The 23600-nt window shown below is 36.4% G+C and overlaps 1 protein-coding gene across 6 annotated transcripts in view; it reads right to left on the minus strand.

The window, feature by feature from the left end:
* TBC1D5 (TBC1 domain family member 5) overlaps positions 1 to 23600 on the minus strand; it is a 305440-nt gene that overhangs the window by 64931 nt on the left and 216909 nt on the right. For all 6 annotated transcript variants that reach the window (XM_021386231.1, XM_021386226.1, XM_021386230.1 and 3 more), the window contains 2 exons: positions 14956 to 15098; positions 8936 to 9042 (listed from right to left, as the gene is read on the minus strand). In XM_021386231.1, the coding sequence (XP_021241906.1) occupies positions 8936 to 9042; positions 14956 to 15098 (250 nt within the window). The remainder of the gene's footprint in view (positions 1 to 8935; positions 9043 to 14955; positions 15099 to 23600) is intronic.

Below are 23600 nucleotides of genomic sequence, written 5' to 3' on the forward strand. Positions count from 1 at the left end.
ACTGATGGTTTTGTGAGTAATGCAGTTATCCTAGGCTTATACTGATAAAACCCTTGTTAACCACACTTTCAGTATTATGTCTTCTCCAGACATATGCTTGTACACAAATCTCACACACCTGGAAAAAAAATAAAGGTTTTTTAGGTGCTATTTGGTTATGTCTGCTATGTGGAAAAGAAACAGAATAATTTATGTTCTGTACATAATGTGCCACATAAAACACCTGAGAAAGGTCCCTAGGGAGTGAAAAAGGCTCCTTCAAAGAATCTCTTTCCTCTAAAACACAGAAGGGACTTGCTAAGTTCCTGGTGCTATAGGATAAGAAATTCCTTTCACTTCATGATTCCAGGAATGAGGGCACGGGAGAGCCATTTTTACCACTCTGCTTCTTAAGAAGGACCAAGAATCCTACCTTAATTCTCTGAATCTAATTTTCCATAAAAACTATTGGCAAAGGAGAAACTACACCGTTCGCACTTCTACCTTGAAGATATTTTGCTCTTTTAGAAGTGTTCTACAATACAAACAGATTCAATCCAATAGCTTTTGTACAAGACAATAAATTAATATAAGCTGTGTCAATACAGAATCAGTTTATCTATATCAGAAAAGACTGAACTTAAATTCCATCCTGTAAGACTGGATACAACTCAGTAGCTAATCTTCTACAGATTGTTGGAAAAATTATGAATCTATTTTTATATAACTCACAGTTTGTGTTTTGCAATTTTATTCAAATAAATAAATTATTATACAGAGAACTTTTGATTAGGTGGAGTCAGAGTGCTTTAAATGTTTTAAGTGCTTCCTTTTGACAAACTACCTTGCAAACTAGAAGTGATTAACTGAATTGTCAGTTTGCACACAAGAACCATAATCACCTCACTCTAACACTTAAATACATTTTAATGCGGTAATTTTATAGATAATATTATTACTCTTTAGGAGAGGGTCAGTAGCTTCAGACGACTTTTTAAACATAAGCAAACCAATCATCTGAAAGAAGCAGCCCCAAGAAATTCAAGTGCAGTAAGTTTTATTGGTAACTAGAGTAATAAAGAGCTTAAAGTGCTTCAGTTTCTTACTTTAACATCAAATACAATCAAAATTGCTTTTACTTTGCTACTAAGGATATTGCCTTGATCAAAGAGAAGGAGCTATTTGAAGTTTCAGCTTCCAAATAGAACTTCTTCTTCCACCCTGTCTTTTGAAAAGATTTGTACACTACACAACTGAGCTTATGAATTCCCAGTGACTATTAACAGGAACACTTATCAGCATTGAAGAATAATTCCTTTCTCATTTCCAAATTTTTCCTCTGTCAGCCCTCTGGATGAACATGATGTTGCTGCACCTCATGCTTTCTGTTGCTAATTCATACGGAAGACACCTTGATAAAAGACATATCTATGAAATCTGAAAAGAAGGTTAAAAAATACGAAGTTTTTTTCCCCTAAGTTTGCAATTCTTAGTCGTGTTGACTGACCAGGAATTGCCTTGACTATTTATTGAATAATGGCTGTTACTTGCTGTTCTATACAGCACGATTGCGTACTTGCTTGAATTCCAGTCAATGGGAGAAACAATGGTTTCCAACCCACCCTTAGATGTCTCCTCTGAAAGATTATATACCCCCTATGGATACAGAAATTGCCAGCCATACCACCACCTCCTCACTGTCCTCCAAGCCAGCAGATCATACCAGCAGTGAGAACAACTACATGAACATGTGCTCCTTCCTGACTGTCTTCTCATTTTCAGAAGTAGACTGCAGTGGTGTTCACTTGGCCGTACACAAAGTTGGGACAAGTGCTTTATTTCTGCATCATCTCATCTGTAACACAGCCCAACCATGAGATGAGTTAGAAGCTTTGCTGTTAAAGAAGCTTTGCTTTATATTGCATTATTTCCCTTCATTTTCCTATACATTTAATTGCAATGGTTGTTTAACTTGGATGAAAATAATACTGTGAGTTCTCATCCACATAACTGGCCTCTGTATACAACACTAACAAGAGAGTGATGCTGTAACCAGCAATATCTTTGGCAATTGAAAATATCAGCTTTCTCCTTAGAGTGATGACTACTATGTTATACATGAAACTGCAGAACTAGGAGGACTTTGAAGGATTTCTCATGCACAAAGTCTTGACTGGATGACTAATGAACTACTTACTTTCCAAAAATTTTTTTCTGAAAATATTACTTGAGCCGCACATGATACTTTGAAGATGGTGACTAGTTCATAGTGGGTTGATTAAATGGTTAACTTATTTGGAGAGATTGGAATTTAGATTGGAATTGGGCTGTTGCCCTGGTGAGGCTGCACCTCGAGTACTGTGTCCAGTTTTGGGCCCCTCGTTGCAAGAAAGACATTGAGGCCCTGGAGCGTGTTCAGAGAAGGGCAATAAAGCTGGTGAGGGGTCTGGAACACAAGTCTTATGGGGAGTGGCTGAAGGAGCTGGGATTGTTCAGCCTGGAGAAGAGGAGGCTCAGGGGAGACGTTATTGCTCTCTACAACTCCCTAAAAGGAGGTTGTGGTGAGGTGAGGGTTGGCCTCTTCTTCCAGGTAACAGCAATAGGACAAGAAGGAGTGCCCTCAAGCTGGGCCAGGGGAGGTTCAGGTTGGATATCAGGAAAAATTTACTATCCGAAAGAGTATTGAGTTATTGGAACAGGCTGCCCAGGGTGGTGGTGAAGTCACTGTCCCTGGAGGTGTTTAAGGAAAGGGCAGACATAGTACTTACGGACCTGGTTTAGTGGGCAATATTGGAGGTAGGTGGACAGTTGGTCTAGATGATCTTAGAGGTCTTTCCCAACCTTAATGATTCTATGATTCTATGACTCTATGAATTAACTTTGAAATAGATGAAAAAGGTACTGTACTATGAGTGCTGAACACGTAAGATTTTTTATATTTTAAAATACATAGGTACAATGGGAACACAGGTTTTGAAACAATTATACAAAAACAAAGAGGATTTTTAATCTGCGGTAAACTATTTTTATGTGGTACTATAGCAACATAGTTATTCCAAGTAGTTTATCATTAAACTCATAGTTGCCTGTCATATTTTATTCTATTAATGAAACACAATAACTTTTTTATTGGAAAGCAAAACTTTCTGATTTCAAGAACATAAAGAATAAATTAATATCACATAAAATATATGCAGTCCTGAAGTTGTATAGGCCTTCATTAAAAAGCCTACCATGGAGTTAAAGAAAAAACATCAATTTATTCAAATGGAAGTGTTTAGATTATATCTAACCTTGTACCTGCAAACTAGGAAATAAGACCATCCAAATACTTAGGTTCACCACAAGGAATATAATGTGGTTGTAAACAGATCCTGACACACTTTCATTAAGATCTATTTATTAAACATCCAAGACCTTAATCTTTCAGACATTAAGGGAAACAGAAGTTCACTGTGTTCACTAAAATCACACATCACTACAATTTGCATTTGTCTGTTTCTCCTATTTGTCTTCTCCCAGATGTAAAGACACGTACTTAGCTGTACTGGAACTCCTGATTTCCTTTACCAGTCATAGCCCCTGCGAAAGTGACTTTCCTTTAAAGCACAGGTGACCTTACTCATATCAGCACCTCATACTGCTTTGAGATACTCATCATCCCAGGCTGACTCAAACTCCTCAAACTCCTGATGTATTACTGTGAATCTCCTGAAAAATAAGTCACATTCTTTATGTTTGGAAAAAAAAAAAAGAAAAGAAAAAAGAAAAAAGGGAAAATAAACCATTTGTTCCACCCTTCCTCCTTCTTTTGGTACTCCTCTAACAAAATGGACTAACCACCCCATGCAGTAACTTCCTGAGTTGGTACGAATTAATGAGCTGCTAATGTCCAAACACTGCCAGATTCTAACTTCTGATTGGCTGAAATCTAGTCATTAAAGAGAGGTAATTAATGCCAGATTGCATACACAATGCTAACAAACAAACAAAACAACCCCAAACCTGTTTTTCTCCTGCCACAAACAGCGAAACAAACAATACTGACATAACGGCAGCTTTCAAAGGCCAGTTGCAGCTCTGCAGCAGCACCTCAGTTAATGAGTGTACAGAAAAGGATCCATCTGAAGAAGAAGAAAGTGAAACTCAACTGCCTTTCAGGCACATGAAACTAGCTTGGAGAAAACTCTGAGACGGTGGCAGCTACTTAAGAAGAAAATTCAGCTGAAAATTCATGTACAAAGAAAGAGTTCAGTTCAAAATTTCAGTAATATGTTTCCCCCTTGTCACTTATTGCTCAGATTTTGAAAAGTGTTAAAAATTGGAATGTAAATTTCTCCAGCTGATCGTTATAGGAGTGATCATGACCATATATTATTGCTTAAGTTTTCTGTCAGTCCCTGTAACTTCAGTCGTGATGAAGTAATACAACTTATTTTAAATGTTGTGTACACTTCATTATGGATTTAGTTAGAATTTAACAGTCTGTTTAAACTTATAACACCATTTTCAATGTCAGCAAATAACTTAAAATATAACATTGAAAAAATAGCAGCAGCAGTAATGATAATACTATTAGCAAAGGTAACATTAATTTCCATTGACTAAGTACAGCCCCTTTCTTTTTCTCTTTTTAAAATCAGTGGCTTACGATGAGTAATGTCTCCACTGAATAAGTCTCCTAACTAGCTTGTTTGACAGTTAGTGTAATTTACCATGTTAAAAAATCTGAAAGCAAACATATTTGACAAAGTATTAAGAATACAATACTTTCAGACAAAGGATGGTTGTCAGGCTCTTAGTATGCAATGTAAAACGGAAATATTCTATGTAGTGCTTTAGATTTGTAATAAGTCATTGTGATAAGGTTAACACTTCAACACAGAACAACATAGAAATAAGCACACCCAAAGATGAAAATTACTTTGCTTATGTTGCTGTATTAGAATTTTATTTGCTAAAGGGTGAAAACAGATTTGCAAAATTCACAGTTAACTTAAAACAATAGTTTTAAACCTTTTATTCCGAGCCCTGGCTGCCTTCAGGAAGGAAAGAACATCTGGTTATTTAAGGAACACAATATGTTCACATTTTCTATGACTTTTGTTTCTAATTGGGTTTTTTAATTTTTTTTATTTGAACAACTTTAGTTAGAACTATGTTTTTTAATCACTTCATATTTTTCCACTGCCCTATCTCTGCATATCTACTTCTTAATTTTGCAAATTTTGCTTTGAAAATTAACAGTACTCAATGGTTTAGATAAATGAAAAAATTGAAAAAATATCGTGGGTTATTAAATACACAAATACACACCTTCAGAAAAAACCTTGCTTTATTTTCTCATTTCATGTAAACATACTTAGAAAATCCCATTCTTTCATGAAGGGCTCTACTTTTAGATTTGGAAGGACTGTAAGTTCACAGAACTAACTTTCATATAAATAATTGAGGTTAATAACCTGTTCAAAGAGCAGAGATGTTAAACAAATACTCTGCTAAGCAGGTTAACGATATTACCCTATGCAAAGACAACAATGCTGATTTGAGGTTTTCATTAATTGAGATTAAATTCAGTTGTTCTACACTGATCCATACTCAAAGCTATAACATCAGTATCTTTCAGCCCACCTTTCAGAGACAGGTGCGTTTACTTGTTTCCAGCTATTACAGAACTCTTCAATGGCAGTGGAATATATCAGGGATGTAGAAGTGAAAATGTTCTCCCATTCCAACTGCCAACCAGGGTCCACTAAGTCAAAAGTAGAGCTGCTGCAAAGAGCTGCTGTAAGGGCAAGCACAAATGACTTTTCATATTACTGTTATTAGTGGATAATGCCAAGATTTCTGCTCAAGTTTGATTCCACAGAAGGTCAGAAAATGTTATTTGTCCATCTGTAAGAAAAAAAATACCCCATCACTTTAGTCTAGTCTTCTTTTGATATTTAGGTTGTTCTCCTAGTGAGGACTGCAGTGAAATGCAGCAAACAAAAAACGATGGGCCCATCAAGCCAAAGTTTACCTTTCCTGATAATCTACAAGCCAAATAAGTAAGGTGAAGTTATCTGTTATGACAGATGACGGAAACAAAAGTAGAAATAGTGGATGATATCAGAGGAGCAAACTCTGATTATCTCCAGAATCAGAAGTTATGGATGGGAAGGCTGTATTGGGTCCATATGAACTACTACACAAGCTATGAGAAAATGATTTCTCAAGAACCTTTCAGTTTTATGTTCATATCATCAACCTCTCTTAGTCCAGACACCCACACCTTCCCCTCAGTGAGATTATTTGGCATTTACCCATCTGCAAAAATAATCTTGAAGACAACATTTACTAACAAACCTTTAAAAGGCAGATTACTGTTTGCACCTATCTGTGATTTCTTTACTGCATTTCCTGTCCAGCTGAGAATCAAAGCTCCAAGGGGCAGAGAGCAAACTTCTCTCAGATATTTGGCATGACACTAAATATACTTGTTATGTTCAACAAATAATGAAATAAGCCACTGGACCATGCAACAATATCCCACTTCACACATTAAAAACTAAGCAAAATCCTGGAAGAAATGCAAGATAGAACAATTCCGCTCTGGCTCAAGAGATGGAAATTGCACTGAACTAAATGTAATTTCCCATTAGAAGCTAGAAGCTGGTGATGGAGAAATGCACAGGAAAACATCAAAGGAGGAAGAAAAATCATTAAGCAATGAATTTGCTAATCATCGCTTACAAGTTACACTACTGACTAAAATCTCCCTGTCTTTTCTTCCAATCTACTTTTATCTGCTCAGGGAATAAAGGCAAACTGAATTATCTTTATGCAGACAGCAAAAAAAAGGTATTCTAATTTTCCCACTTATACTGGTACATAATCTGTGTACTGATTTTAGACTCCTACAGCATCCATGATATCTTGTTGTGTCTTCCCTTTCATTCTCTCTAATGAAAAATTTTGACAGATTGGGAAAATGTTTATAAGTAGGTCTTGGACCACACAGAATAACAAGCCACAGTAGGCAGACTCCCATTTTGGAAATATGTTGGGTTGAACCAGCATATGCTTAGAGACACATAAGTGAAACCTTAAATTACATCAAGGGAAAGATTAAAAAAAAAACAGGTACTTATGTTACTGCATTGGAAACATACTTCTTTCTCTGACCAAGAGGTAATTTTTTATTTAGAGAAATCCTTTTGAATAGAAAACCTTCCTTCCTTACTAAAGGAAGTCCAAGTTTGTTAACATAGTCTCAACCCAAAAACGCAATGTAAAATGAGAAGCAGCTATGAATCCCTTTGGGCTCTCTATTCTATGGAAATCCTAGCTTTCTAATGTTTAGAGTATTTCCCAAACAGCTAAGTACAGCTCAGAAAGGAGGAACATACTCAAACTGACAAAAGAGCTAGCAGTCTTTGCAGGAAAGAGTATTCAGGGCTTATTTACCTGACTGAAAGGAAAACTACCAGAAAGACACAATAAGGTCCCACATCCATCGTTTCTCTGAAACAGGTTCTAGGTGCATCTGAGAATGTGAATTAATAGGACACCAAGGCCCTGTGAGCCTGACGACTTCACTCTGCTTCAGACAAGAGAGTGAGAAGCAGAACAGTTACCAACCTTCTTTCACAGGATGCTAGTGGCATACTTTTGTCCATTTTGCTGGTTGTATAGCTTGTATACAGCTTTGGAAAACAGTTGAATAATTAGTAATTCTTCTCTCCTTTAACGTATCCTTTTGTTAAACAGCAAATTACACATGGATTGAGCTTGATATCTCAGCACAATTTCCTTCCCTCTATGTCTTTCCTCTAAAAAATAGTTCTATCTTGTTTTGCTCATAGAGTACTTAAATAAATGCTGGCAGTTTGATTTCACAGACTGCTGCCTAAATCTTAAGAAAAATTCTTGAGATCTAACATTACAAACTTTCTTACACACTTAAAAGATGATATACTTCTCGTCATGAAAGAAATCTTTGTGCCCGAGAGGAATGAAGAAAACAGCTGTAAAGAAAGCAGCTGTAAAGAAAGCTGATTTCTGCAAAAAACTGATACAGAAACAAAGAGACAATTTTTTTCTTAATCCACGAAGTGTAAACATTGGTATTAAATGAAATTTTGCAGAAGACAGTCAGAGTGCAGAAGTGCTGAATTTTTTACTTTCAAAGGTGACTTGAATCAAGAGATGAGGGAAATCAGACTTTACACTGGCAGTCTACTAATGGGACGTGCTCAAAGACAGCTCAAAACCGGTAGCACAAACTCTGCTATCTGCCAAAAATCTGAATACTGAAACGAATATCGAATGCAGCTTTGCCTCAAACACTTTATCTACTATATTGTGGATACTGAACATGTATGATAACCATAGATACACACATGCCCTTCTAAATCAGCAAGAAATTAATATATTTCATAATATAGTTGAGTATATCACAAACCTTAAATTTATAAATTTATATGTTTTATTTCTGTGAATCTTTTTAGGCTGTAACAATAGATTCTCATTTTTAATTGAAAGTCATCGTGTAACATATATTGTATATGGGTAGTGTTTTAAGGATTAACGGTGATTTATCTGTAGACATCTCAAGAAAAAGGTTTTACAGATGAAATTGTATGGCAGTTTCTAGGTTTAGAATATAAAATACTAGTTTCCCTCAAAAGTGTACTTTACAATGAAATATGTCCGTGCAGAATACCAAACAAAGGAGCATAAACATCTGCACTTACTCGAGCTCCTGGAGAAGTTTAGTGCATTAATAGGACACAATCCTTTTAAGAGTAAAGAAACTTTATTCCATTCTTGTTCCAATCTTCAGATTGTCAAGGAAAAAGAAACTTGAAACTATAGTGTACCCATCAAAATGTACGTTGTTATTAACGTCATAGCATTTAGAACATTCTATTACAGAGATTCATTTCTTGTGTTTATAAATCCAGCCTCTCACCTTTGGATCTCGAAGGAAAAGTGCTCTCAGGATAAGGGAGTGAACGTCTCCAATGGGTGGGTAATGCATCAGAAGTCCCAAACACGTCTGATAATTACTTGATATCACTACAATGAAAGTGAAAAAAGTGAAATATTACTATGTTATTTCCAGTAAGTTTATTACAGTTCAGATGCAGCTGCCTTTTCCCACATGAAGACTCTCAGATCTCAAGCAGTGCTCAGACTACAAGACGATACTCTATTACCAAGGCATTCGACTGCAACTGATCCAATATAATTAGGGTCAGTCTTAAACCTACCATTGACTTTATTTCATTGCCATTTATATTAGGATTCAGTTCCAGGTTTAGATGCCTAAATTTAGACACTTCTGTGTGAGGTGTGCACTGAAACTCAGCCAGAGCCAGTGGAGATGGGGGCAATACTGTCAGTGCAGGTACAGAACCCAAAGCGGACACTGGCTTTCCAGCTGCTCACCTGCAGACATTATATCTAAAGGTGTTAATCTAAGAGATAAACTTTACTCCCAGTCCTGCTTTTATGATAACTTTTCCCCACTCTGACAATTCTTTGCTGAAATATCTTTTATCATATTCTTATGTACATAGACAGATATATACACTCACACATGTAAATGGGCATTCATATGCAAATATAAACTGAGGTAAACAACTCCTTGTTTTCCAGTAAATCAAAAAAAATTTTATGGAATGTTAAGTACAAAGGGAAAAGGTTAGATTTGCATTTCAGAAATACTTAGAATGAAAATACACTGTTAACTTTAGTAGAATTTTTTACTTATTTGGAAAGTTTTAGGAAGTCGATTTGATCGGAAAATATGTAAGCATATTCTACACGGTTCTTTGCTTGTCATTGTCATCTTCTGTATCTTTTTTTTTTTTTTTCCAAATCAATCTCATTATGAGTGCAATTATTAAAGACATCTTTTCAGGCAGGTCTATGTAAACTACTTCATTTCTTTTGCACCATCTAAATCCAGGCAATCCATCTGCCACAGCTGTCAAAGCAATGCCTGTTACTGATGCTAGCACTGTGCAATATAAAGATAGACTCAAATGGTAATAATTATAAACAAATTTTTAACAAACTACTATCCTGAGAACTTTAGCTGTAACAACAAATACTTCTAATCAGGCTTCTACACCAGAAACGATCCTTGCAAACACAGACTTATTTTGGATCAATAAAAGGCAAAATAAATGATTGTTCTGCGGACAGAGATATTTAAATGCTTTACATTTCTTTCTTTCATGTGAAAAAGCCTCATATCCTCCCGTACCTTTCCTCCCTCAACAAGAGGATTATGGGGGAAAGATGCAGGACTGGGCAAAATGAATAATTATAATCTGTGTAGGGAACCACTTTATCATCTTCATTTCCGTTGCTGATCCGACAGCTTGTAATTTCATACATCTGCTTTCATTTGTAAAGCACTCACTTATCCTACTCATTCTTTATCTGTTCTGCCTGTTCTTTTCCTATCCTTTGTTTTTCTTGTTCATATTCAGGTACCTGTTTTTTTCCTCTTGAAGTCACAGAGCGGGCATAATGAACACAACACAATGGTCTCAGTCAGAGATCTTTCAGAGGAGCATAATACCAGCACTGCATATTACATAACCAATCCAATTCTCACGTGTAAATCAAATTTCAGATACTGCACTGCAGTTATGATTATACCTTTTTACCAAAGCAAATAAAAATACTGACAATGGATAGCAAATTATATGTACTTTTATAAATGATAGGTATTAAAACCAACACATTTCTGTTTTGAGCATATCAGCATGTGTTCTATTTTGCAATGGAAAATTGATTAAAATTATTCTTCCTTCATTTCTCCTGGAAGAGTTATTTGCTGTCTCACTGATATAGACAAAAGTAAATATTAAAAAAATCTGATCTCTTTTAATGACGCAGACTTGAACCCTGGGAAAAACTGGTATTTTCAACCAGAAGGCATGTACTCAGATTATTAATTTTTTAAAATGTAGAATAGAGAAACAATTGAACAATTAAAAAAAATCAAACTGTTGGGTCATGACCTTAGTCCTCTATGCTCCCTAAAAGTTGAATTTTTTAATGAATCCTTGCCATCACAGGTAAGTTTAAAAATCTCAGGAAGGACTCCTCAGAGGAAGCTCTGCTAACTTTTATATTTATTTTACCTTTTAGGATTTTCTCATACATTCAGCTCTCCCTTTTTCATGTAGTAACAGAAGAGAACATAGTTGCCTGTGCTCTATTTGCTGGAGAATCTTGGGTTAAAGGGATTAATTTGCTGAAACACCTCTTGGTGTCTTTTTTGTTTCAAGAGTGAGCTATCTCTGGCTTTTAAGGCCAAAACATACAATATTATCTCAGAAAGTGGCAATTTTCTTAAAAATGATGCAGAAAATAGCAGATAAAAAACCCAAGCCCTCCTTTTCTGTAAATGAGGAGTTAAAAGGATTTCTAAGCATCAAACCCAGGATGAAATTTCTGGAGGAAGACGCTGCAATACCAATTTCTCCTGTCTCAGCAGTAGCTGGATGGTGCTACTGCACAAGAGTGATTCACTTCTTTGTCATATAGGCTTGATGCTTGCCTCTCTGTGCTTGTCCTTCACTCATCACCTTTGCAAGAGTCACATCTGGATCCAACTCATCCTGCAAAAACAAGTTATCACTTCGCCAAAGAAGAATGTGATTGGTATTTCTAGGGACAGCAGCAGAGAAACTCCTCTGATAGAGAAAGCAGTGAGAAAAGCAACCTTATTGCCTTTTGATTAATACTTGTTATGCAGTGCCCAGAGGAACATTAAGTTGCTTTCCCTCTTCTGCTTTTGATGAGACTGACTTTCCTCTGTTGATCCAATAACCATTCTTGGATGCAAGCGCCAGCAAAGAAGGTGGAAAACTAATTGTACCTGTCCTCAATCAAGTCCTAATTTCCTGCCACCTGTCATTTGTTCAGAGTTTCACATTTGATGCTGCCAATCCTGTATGAAGATGACTTCCTAACCCAGGAATGGTGTGACTACTTCTCCCTGCTGCTTCACGCATTGCTATGTTCTATTTAGTAGCCCTAAATTGAGTTAAACATAGATTATGCGAACATCTTGCACTATAACAAAAATAACAAATCAGCTCCTCTAAGAGGCTACGGCTCCTTTATTTCTCTTAAAAATATTCAGGGTGCTTTTAGGTAAGAAAAAATATATGCTAATAATGCTCATAACTAGTCATATCAAGTAGGAACTTGATAAAAGTATATTTATTCAAACACCGATCAGTCACAATTAGATCCCTGTGTAATAATAGCAAATAATACATAAAATGTAGACAGGCCTTCCAGGTGTCTTCATTTTTGTCCTTCTTGAAGGGAAGTATACAAAATACATACACTTTCTTTGCACTGAGCCGTCCCTTCCATTCTGATTTCACAAACAACTGCTCACATTCAGTTCATATCAGTGAAAAATTAGTAACACACTCATGGTTCAGATTTGACAGATTTTTAAACAAAAGTTTTCTTTCTTTTTTTTCCCCCATGAATTTGTTTCCAAAGAATCCCAGAAAATCATTCATTAAAATTCACCAATACTTTGGTACATGATTGTGCACTGGTCACTGTCTTGTCAGTGGTTTCTGAGGATTACCACTGCAAGAATAAAGCTCTGCATGGATACAGATGTTAAACTGAACAGAGGTGTTTACAGAATGGCTGTATACATCACTACGTATCGGCAGTCTTTAAAACAATCCAGTCATTTCAACTATGTTTTGTGTATGCACAGCAATCTAGCAATCAAAATGTTACACTCTCATTAAATAGTACACAATTTGTGTAACAGAATTAAAAAAAAAAATAAAAAAAAGAAATATATAGCAGCTAAGCTACTTTCTTAAAACCACGTCCTTGACAATGTGATAAGAAAACCAAAGAAGATCCAGCAATTTGTAAACCAGCTACTCCTTCCCCAGTCCCAAATGTGCTGGTATAAAAGCATTTGCATCACTTTTAAACTCTCAAATGCTTTCAGTAATATATAATTACTATTGCTTATGTTTGGTATTTTTTTGTAACATAATTTCTTAGGATTTATATTATTATTTTCGTTGTTTCAGTGTTTTTAAATTGAAAGTTTCCGGGTGATTTATTTATAGATTATTAATATAATGGAGGATTTTGAGCTAACATTTCCTGTCAGCAAATGAATAGAAGTTTTTAGAAACTTATTTGGAAATGTTTTTAAAAATGTTACAACAGAATTTTGAACTCCACTTCAGCTCAAATATTAACAATATAAATAAGAGGGAAAATGGAAAAAAAAATTCTTTTACAGAGGGATAAGAAAAGCTGTCTTTTATAAAATCAAGAGTTTGAAGTTAACAATATATTCAACTTCACAACACTTCTGATGGGGTATTTTGTTTCCCCATCCTACTAGAGTAGCTGATGAAGTCCAACTATGGAAAGAAACGTACTTAATATTAGCTGTCCGGATGAGATGTCTTTGCCTACCATCCGAGCAAATGCACTCAATGTTAAAGCTATGTACTACTTTATTAAAGCTGGGATTTCAGAGAAAAGAGGGAGATTGATTTCATACAGATGCCTGTAATACATTTTTAGCTCACTTCTTTAGTTACCTCATACCTATACTTGCGTGTCAGTGTGAAAAAGCAAAACAAACCAACTCCAAAACAATCTTCTCTCCCCTAGGAGAGAGAGAGTGCTTACAAATAAATTTCTCAAGTGTTTTTAAAGAGAAATAATGGCACAAAGTAAAATGCTGTTGTTAAGAAATATTTATCTGTTGTTAAGAAATATGTATCGGCATCATATACCTATACCAAAATTTTAACAATTATTTTGGCTTACTGCATAAATCAGATTCAAATTTCAGACCATCATGGTTTGGAATTAGATAATCCTGAAACAGAACCATTTCTTTTGAAATCTATGCTGAATTAAATGCTCACTTATTTGAGAGGAATCTAAGGCAGCTCTATATGCTAAATGTTTATTAAAAAGCAAGAAAAAAACCCACATGAAGTCCTACGGCAGGCAATGAAATGACAGTATGTGTAAAGTACATGCGTGTTATATTTTCAAGATTGGGCCCTAAAATAGGAACCACAGAAGCTGAAAACTTTATGTGTCCTAGAATACAAAATTGTGTCAAATACGTGACCTTGTTAGAAGCTAAAACTTACAGATTGTATATAATTAACACTGAACAGCATGCTAAAGAATTCATATATTTAATGACAGACATGAATCTGACTGCAAAACACATACTTTGCTGTGGTAAACTCATACAGAGAATTTTCTGCAAAATATGATGGGGCATAAATAAAAGTCTTTTAAATAATCATTATGTGTCTTCTCCTCCCATTCACAGTTACATAAGCTAGTGACATTTTTGGGATTTTCCTTTGACTCAACTTCATGTATTTTTTGCTCATCAGCAGCCCATAAGGACTTACTTTAGCAGATTAATTTCACGTATAATGAAATAGAATAAAATGAAATCATCAGTTTTTTAAAGATACCACTCTTGCATAGAATAGATGTATTCTGTAATTGTTACTCATCTTTGCATGTACATTTCCTTCAAGATATAACTTGGAAAATTATGAGTCATTGTCTTATGCATTTTCACAGAACAGCAAAAGATGCATTTCCAGCACCAGAGACTTTACTCAGTTCACTGCCTTTGTCAGAAGGTGGAGCTCTATACATGCCTGAGTCACTTCCCGCATACACAGTGCAGCTCCACAGAAAAACAGAGAACTACTCAGAAAACAAACCTGCATTTAACTCTCAGATACAATTTGTTTCATAAATACAGCAGACTGCATCTGAAAACAAATGGCTCCTCTCATAGCATCTGAAAGGATTTTCAGTTTGTTACAAAAGTCACAATGAAATTTAGCATTTCCTGAGCCTTCTTTTTCTGTGAAAAATAGGTTGGAATTCTTAAAAGATCATGAGATAAGCGATACTCACAGGCATCTCTAATATATAACAACATGGCTACAAAAATGTAGTCAACTAAATTCAGGGTGATACTGTCAGCAAATAGAGCATCCCAGACAACAAGAAGGTCCTGGAGTGGGAATTCACGTCCAAAGAGGAGCCTTACCCACCGCCTGAAAAAAAAGATAAGACATGAGTTGTATCCTTCCATTTTGACAAATATTGGGAAGGCAATATATATGCCACAGGATCAGCAACAATCCAAAGCACCCTACCAGCAAATTTTGCAAATTATGAAGGTCTATGAGAATTACTTACCTAATTGTGTTCTTGGAAATGTTATTGTATCTAGAGTAAGGGAAGCAATACATTTCTGACTGTAGTGGTTTTACTGATTACTATTACGTAAGTTAACCTGAAAAGAAAGCTCATACCAGTCCTACATACCATATTTTTGAGCAACTGATGTGATACTCATTGAAGATGGAAGTGAGACCATGTTACACAAGAATGGCTTGGAACAGGGAAGCTGGGTGAAGCCAGTGCTTTATAAAAGCCCTGAAAAGCCCTGGCAAGTGAGAGTCAGTTGAAGGCAGATGACAAACAGCAGTGAAAATGGATCAGGCCACTCTTGCTCTGAAGAGCCTTCCTCCCTGTTTTTGAAAACAGTGTTTGCAGCTCCATGAAAAGTATGCTATGGATTCTTTTTTGAATAAACATCATTTAAATCTTTACCAGATTTAGTGATAATCTGCAAGAAGACTACGCCATTAATTCCTGATCATCTCTCTGCTGTTTTCATACATAGAAAAATGTGAAAATCTATCTTATTAAACAACATTAGCTTGAGAGTGGAAGATTGAGATGCAGTAGAAAAGAAAAATTTCTCAAGCTTTCTTATTCCCAGTTCTGGCCCTTACACTGACCTACTCGCTGACCTCGAAACAGGCACTTCGTTTTCCTATTCGAGAACAGAACCACTACTTTGGTATCTTTTTAGCTAGCAAGAATTATCTAAGGTTGCAATTGTAAAAGCTGAAGACTAGTCAGTACATCAATCTTAGAACAATTATTACAAAATGGACTTAAAAATAATGAATTACGTTTATAGCTGGGAAATGCAAATTACTACGCATACGGAATCTGTTTATTCAGTGACAAAAAAAGATTGATTGTGAATTTCTGCTAAGCAAATTGCATCATTCTATGAAATTCACAAAACTTTCTAAAAAGGCAACTAGAAATTTCATCAAGATTAGTTTCACTTGTAAGAATTTGTGTTTAACCACTTTCGCACCAGAACTCATTTTAAGGCATCTGTTGTTTTTTTTTCTGATCCCAGTAATAAAAGTTCACCACTGCACAAATGGATTTCAACATGTCAGGTGAGTGACAATCTGTGCTCTCTTATAACAGAAACTGAAAGCTACTGTTTTGTTAATTGAGGTTTTGTGCATTCAAACTATTGTACACTCTGCCACAAGAACTATATATATAACCCATAAAAATGCCCATGTTACAGATACAGAGATCACTGCACAGAATATTATTCCCTGCAAGAATATTCCCTTTTAAAAGTGAAAATAAGTTATTTCAAAAAACAGTTTCATCTAATTATTATTATCTTTACATCAAACATTTACGTTCTAAGGTCTTGTAGCTTCTTCTTTTAGCATAGCAATTTTAATGGCCACAATATTAGTTATGACAAAACCCAAGCTCTGGTATTTGCCTCTCTGTTCAAACCCCTTTTCTAGAAGGACGTATTTTTCAGGCTGCAGAAAGAAAAGCCAGAAGACCTGTTAACAAAATAGCAGGGCTAACCTAGTACAAGGGTTGCTCTGAAAGTAATGCGTCCTATTTTATTATGCTGGCCCACGACATTGGAGGATGTTGGTGGTATAGCAGTAGAGGTTGAACCTTCGTGCCAGTGTTCCCTTATATTTTGTTGCTGTGCAACAGATGGCAGCAAAGGGGCAGTCTGACAAAATGGTGTCTGACATGGAAGTGCATATGAAGCAAAGGTGTGCCACTGTATTCCTCCGTGTGGAAAAAATGGCACCCGCTGACATTCGTCAGTGCTTGCTGAATGTTTATGGAGATGAAACAGTGGATGCGAGCACAGTGGAACACTGGGTGGGATTTACACAAAGCATGGCAAGCAGGCTCTTGTTCATTGCTGATGAAAAAGTACAACTAATGGTGGTGACTGTGTTGAAAAATAGCGTTCTGTTCCTGAGAATTAGCTCTATGAAATAGTGTTATTGTGCTCTTTGTGTCTGCTGTAATTTCCATGGGAATAAATAGGAGGCATTACTTTTGGAGTGACGTGTGCACATTTAATACTGCGTGTGCTCCAGCTAAGGGATTTTACCATATAGCAGCATGTTACCCTACAGTGTCTAGCCCACAGGAGACTATTATCCTATGGTGACACAAACATTACCCAAACTCTGTGTGAAGCCTATTACTTGCATTAACAGCCCCTCCCACCTGTAAAACCACAACTTTAATGTTAAACAAACTGTTAGGAACGGAACTGCAGCTAAGCTCAGAGCATTCGAGCTGACTTTGCCTGCAACTACCCAGATCTCATGCAGAAGCTTTGCTAACAGTCTAATACACTTCAAGGGAAAAAATACACCATGGTGTAATGGGATTTGTTATTAGACTTTTATTAGAAATCTCTTTTGCTTCTTTACTACTTCATTATGCAGTGTTAATCGTTTGTAGATGCAGGTTTATTCTGCTCAAGCAGAAGTCATTCCTTTTTTTCTCCTGCTTTTACACTTTCTCCTGGGAAAATTAATTCTCAGTCCCCAGAGGAATCATGTTTCACAGATGTAGGCTGCTGAAGAACAACTGGACTTCCTTTTGCAACCATAATATTATCGTTAATTATTTGAACACTCCTGTCCTAAAGGGAGTATGCAACTCATACTGTTCAAAATGCATATATACTAATTGCTCTCTTATTTTCTTTAGCAGTGTTTAGCTCATAGCATCAATAAACCAAGGACTGTACTGCCTATGAACCATGCTGTCACAGGACTTCAGTCAGCTTTTATATTCTGAAAAAACATTCTTAATTACTTAAAGTAAGTGTCCATACTGAAACGCTGTCTTTCAAATGAACACATTTTTATTGCTTTTACAAGTATTTGCAGAGAATTTCCGAAACACTTAATAATTGCATTGGACACGAAAATCCTTTTTTTTTTTTGAGATAGCTGTCTGTGGTTTAATTATTGTTCTGTCCTGTTAATCTTGCCTTACATCTGTTACACCTGCAGACTGTGAGGCTCACAATAGTATATCTTTTATCGCATGCTATCGTACAATAATTCATATTTTACCAGGCACTCTTAGCCATTAAAATCTGCAAAAAACACAGATTCTTTAAAGCCATAATATACCAAGGTACTACCACCTACCTTGTAGCATATGTAACTGCATCTTTTACTTTTAATTTCTATATAATTAAAACAATATTCTCAAGACATCAGTAATTGCTGGCAATAGATAATGATTCATTAATGACCTTACATGCAGAGAAAGCAGGAGAGAACTGTGTTCTAGTAAAGCCATTAAACCAGGCAATGATCCAGCCTTACCGGTTTTAACTAAAACCACAACCATATTGACTGGGACTTATCAGACTATTCTCCAAGCATTGATAAAATTAACTTATTTTAACTACAGACAGCTTTACTGTTGCATATATGTAGTTGGTTATCTTCTCTGTCTTTTTGGAGAGTAGAGAATTCTTCACAAAGAAAAAAAAAAAAGCCTAAGAAATGGTTCCATACAAGGCATTGCAGAGAGCTTAGGAATGCTTATAAGGACAAAATAGCACCAGGAGATCAGCAGGAGTCTGATAAACTGCTGTTCCAGAAGAGGCCAGGCATGGCCTGGGACATGGAGCTCATACTGCAGCTGCTCCTCATCCATTCTGCAGCTACTAGTGAATGATTCTGTGCAGAACCCATGATTTGTCAATAAGTTGCCCAAAAACTTCTACTGTAAAGAGTCTGTTTTCAGCCACTTATGCTTTTGTTAGATTTAGTCTTCAGTACAATTCCCACCCCAAGCCTCTGCTCGTGGCTTGATTTTTTTAATTCGTTGGTACTTTTCATTAGAACAAGGTAAAAAAATAAGTCTGCCCTTGCTATTTTTTTTTCCCAAACACTTTGTTAAGATCTAAAGTTAAAGCAATAAGTTGTCTGGTATTTCCTTTTGCTGTGCATATTAAAAAAAAAAGCCCAAATGACTCCTTGGTTGATCCAAGCTCAGTAGAATGCAGGTTTCCAAAGAGCATGTTCTCTCTCTTCCTAACCCTCACCACTGACCCACCTGCCACCTCTGTGCAGAATTCACCCTGCTCTGCACCCCAGTGTCATGTGTAGGAAAGGGCACTGGTGCTTTGCTGTCCCCCTGCAGTGCCATCCCCTGCCACAGCTGACACCACTCAATGCTGTACTGGAGGAGGATGCTGCAATTTGGTTTCCATTGCCTGCAAGGCTCACTAGGGGAAGTCCTCTGGAGAATGAGAGGGTCAGTAGGATTTTGCAGGATGTCTTCATTTGCAGTACAAGTTTTGCTGCTTTCTTTAAAGAAGAAAATTAATTAAATCGATCTAGTATTGAAAAGATCACCATCTTATCAAAACTAAGCACTCAGAAGCTGAGTAATGCCAAAATTAACATCAGTTGTTTACTGACTGAGAAAATTACATGTAGGCTCTGTCTCTTTAAGCTCTGCCATGAATTATGTTCAAGCAAACATTTGTAGCCATCGCAATTTACTATGTAAAGTCATGGTCAATAATTTAGGAGAAAGGGTAGCAACACAGACTTCAGCTGTGATCTGCTTTTATAAAAAATAACATACGGAAAAAGGATGAGGAGCAACATTTGCCTAACATGTCTGAAAGGATTTAAAGCTGTATGGAGAATCAAGGCATTAACTGTTCAGCGCCAAGCAGCCGGTACTACTCCGGGCAGAGCCAGTGCCTGCGCTCTGTTGTCAGATACCTGCATTTCCCACCTGAGGACTCCTGTGTGGGACACCGGGTGGGCTGTGTTAGCAGCAGGCCGGCCACCTCCTGCCACAGGGCCTCTGCTGCTGCCGTGGGGCTGGGAGCGCTCGTACGGCTGAGAACAGCAATCATAGCTGCAAATGCACAGCAAAAGCACTCTCAACAGAGGACATTCGAAACCAGAAACGGTCCCTGGTTTGCTGGTTGCCAGTGTCAGCCTGAGAAGAGATGGGTAACTTCCATCAAAGGGTGAAATTTTGAGGATGTCAGGTGGTTTCCTTTCTTTTGGCGTCACAGATGGGACCAACCAAGACAAGTTTTAGAAGCACTTCAGACTAGACCTGTTAGACTGTTCATTGCTCCAGCAATCTGTCTCCTTTCTTAATAAATCTTGTTTTTACTAAGATTCCTGTGGCTTTATACAGTCCAGGGATCTTGTATGGAATGTCCTAAAGAGATTAATAAAACCTTAAAACAATACAACAAGACAGCAAAGGAGACGTAACTTTTTTTTTGTTTTAAACTGAGGATCCTTTCTACAAGAGTCTTGTTGGAAAGGGCAGCACTTCCGATGGTGCATGGGAAGCTCTTAAGGAGCCCATATGACAAGAACAGCAGACATACTAAGCATAGTAATTAACAAAGTAACATTTCTAAAATAAACAAGCCCTACTAAAATTCAGAGTTTCATCAGCATGCAAAATCCCAGTAAAGCCGAAACACTGGTGTAAGAAGCTATGTAAGAAGCTCATCAGATTTTCACGCATTTACAGAAGTTTGTCATGCATTAAGTCTAAATGTACTGAAAACAGAACAAACAGAAATAAAACTAGATATTTCCAATATTATGAGTTTCAATCTCTACCATCGGTTTTTCTGTCAGAAAATAAATATTTAAAATTAAATAATAGCAATAATAATCAACTCTTTGTTAATATAAATCAAATCAAATGTAAGGTCAGTGATGAACAAGAATACTGTGTATAGAATACTCTGGTGCCTTCTTTCCACTGCAGAAAATACTTTTGATTTGTCCTACTGAAAATTCCTGCTGCTCTACATAACCTGCAATAAATCTATATGAATTACTTTATCAAACATAGACTAGCATATTCTTTAAATTAAACTCATTTACTTGACATGAGCATTGAACTGTTACTTTGACTCTTTCCAATTTGGTTTCTTTCCTGCTAGTAGCAAAGATTACCCGTCTTGCATTTAAGAAAAATTCAATCTGTTTGTGGAAGACACTAAGCATTTCCTTATTAGAGAAGGTTTTTCCTTTAAAAACATGAGATCCTAATAATGATCTCCCTCTCCTTACTGTGATTTGCTCTTGATGGCAAAAGCCCTTACTGCTGTCTTAAGTCAGAAGAATTGTAACCAGCTCACTTGCAGGAATGCGCTTAATGAACAATGTGCCATTACATCTTTAAGCAGTAATGCTTAAAACTGTTAGGAATACATTATGATAAATATCTTGAACCTATTAGCCTGCTTTGGGTAGATTTCTGTTCCTGTACCTAACTAACTTTAGGTGACCTGTTTAGTCACCATTGCTGCCCACGGTTGCAGACTTCCCGTGAGTGCTGCTGTCACAGACAGCTGCTGCCACACAGCAGCCATCTCCTGGGGTGGCACCTGCTGTCGTGGTGCCCCTGAAAGAGAGTTGGGAATCTCCCTTCATGTTTGTGCTATGGTTTTCCTCCTTGATACAGTCCCATCCTGTTGTACTGTTATGAATGGTGATAATCCCATTTTGCTGTTCTGCATTTGTTTCGGGAGTTTCTTCATGCAAGTCTATGGGAATCCACTTAATGCTGACAAGAATGATGCATTTTGCTCCTTCACACGGCCATTCCAAAGTGCATGTTTTTTGTGTCATGTCATTCTCCAATGATGCCTCAGAGAGAAGAAACTTGCTTAAAGCAAGTATTTTTACAAAGAAAAGTATCAATGACTGTACTCACTAAAATCTACTGCAAATTTTAAACTTCTACTGAGCGTTCCTACTCCACAGTTACTCAGTGGTAACTGAGTAAATGGAAACAGTATAAATGGAAAGAAGTAATACTAAAAAAAAAGCAGTCCTAGTAAGAATTATACCAGCAGCGTTGCTCTCTCATCTTTCTGTACATTAGCTCTTTCACACTCTATTACAACTATTTTCAGTCTTTTCCTGAGCAGAGTTAGACAAGTAATATACAAAATTATACATCAAAAATGCATTTAAATATGCATCAAAAGATTACCACAAGGAGCCAGCCCCTCCCCACTAGGCCCCAATGACCCTATGAGCAAATATAAAACCCCTACAATTACTAGTACAACATTGGAGAAACCCAGATATCCTGTTATTTTCCACACTTGAATCTTATTCTATGTTATTCCAAAATTCTGGATATATATCATATAACTTTGGATCAGTGATTATTTGATAAAGGTAGGAATTCAGAATAATGAACTTTAAAATCTTGGGTTGCTGTCCTGATTTTGAAATATATTTGATGGATTTTGGTTGTAAAACTACAGTAAATATGACTGACTCAAACAAGCCTGTAGCTTATGTAAAATAGCTCACCTTTTCTTTATTAAATGGGCAACCTTCCTTTGATTTTTTTCTCTATGACAGTTCTAGTTTCTTTGCATATTCAAATTCTTTTTAAAGAGGTAGTTTTATTTTTATGTTTTGTTGATGGTTCCCACATCAAATTTACAATGGTTAATAACTGGAAAAGCTTGAATCTAAATTTATTTGTAACAGTAATTATGCAGTAATGCATTTTAAGAACGCATTGACTGCTTTCATTATCAGTTCTGACCTCTATCAGTTTTAGCTTGCTGTATGGTGCTGGTTAGGTTACAGATACTTCTTTCCACAGTTTGAGAGGCTATTTTGTTTTTAGATACCACCAGACTGCAGGTCTGTGGAATGAAAGAGTTAAAAATACCCTATCTCATTAGCTTGTTAATTGATTTTTAAAATGTTTTGATTAGGATCAGAGAGATGTCTGCAGTGGGCTTTCTGTAACACTAAAAACTTCAGAAACAGAGCTAAGAACTCGAATGAGAAATGAAAAAACAGAAACAAGTTTTCCACTTTTTCAGAGAGAAAAATGGATGATTTGCATTGAAGGTAGCATTTAACAAAACTCTTTGCAGTGGGAGGAGAGAACATTGTTTAGTTTCTTTTCCATTCCTCCTAAACACAATGTAAAACAATTTCAGTATTTCACATACACAACACCTGTGTTTGAATAAACACTAAAGACATCACATCAAGTTACCAGGATATAACAATTTACTGACCAGTCATTACTGTGGAGGATGAATAAAACTGTTCTACTCCAGTAGTTACCTGCAGCAAGAGTGACCGTAACAATAATAATAGTTTCTGCCATTATTAAATTTTTAAAAAGAGGTAGGAGCTAGACACTTGTCAAGATTTTCTGGTCAAGTTTGTTGTCAAGTTGACAACACATATCAAAGAACAAGGTTACTCATTCATTTTTCAAATGTTGGGCAGAATACCATTGTAACAACACTAAGGATCCAGTTGCTGTACTGTGAATCATTTAAAAATTATCTGGGTTAACCTGTGCTTTTATTCAATGGAAAGACACTGAAGAACACTGCT

Source organism: Numida meleagris, chromosome 2 (genome assembly GCF_002078875.1).
Source record: "Numida meleagris isolate 19003 breed g44 Domestic line chromosome 2, NumMel1.0, whole genome shotgun sequence".
Lineage (NCBI taxonomy): Eukaryota > Metazoa > Chordata > Aves > Galliformes > Numididae > Numida > Numida meleagris.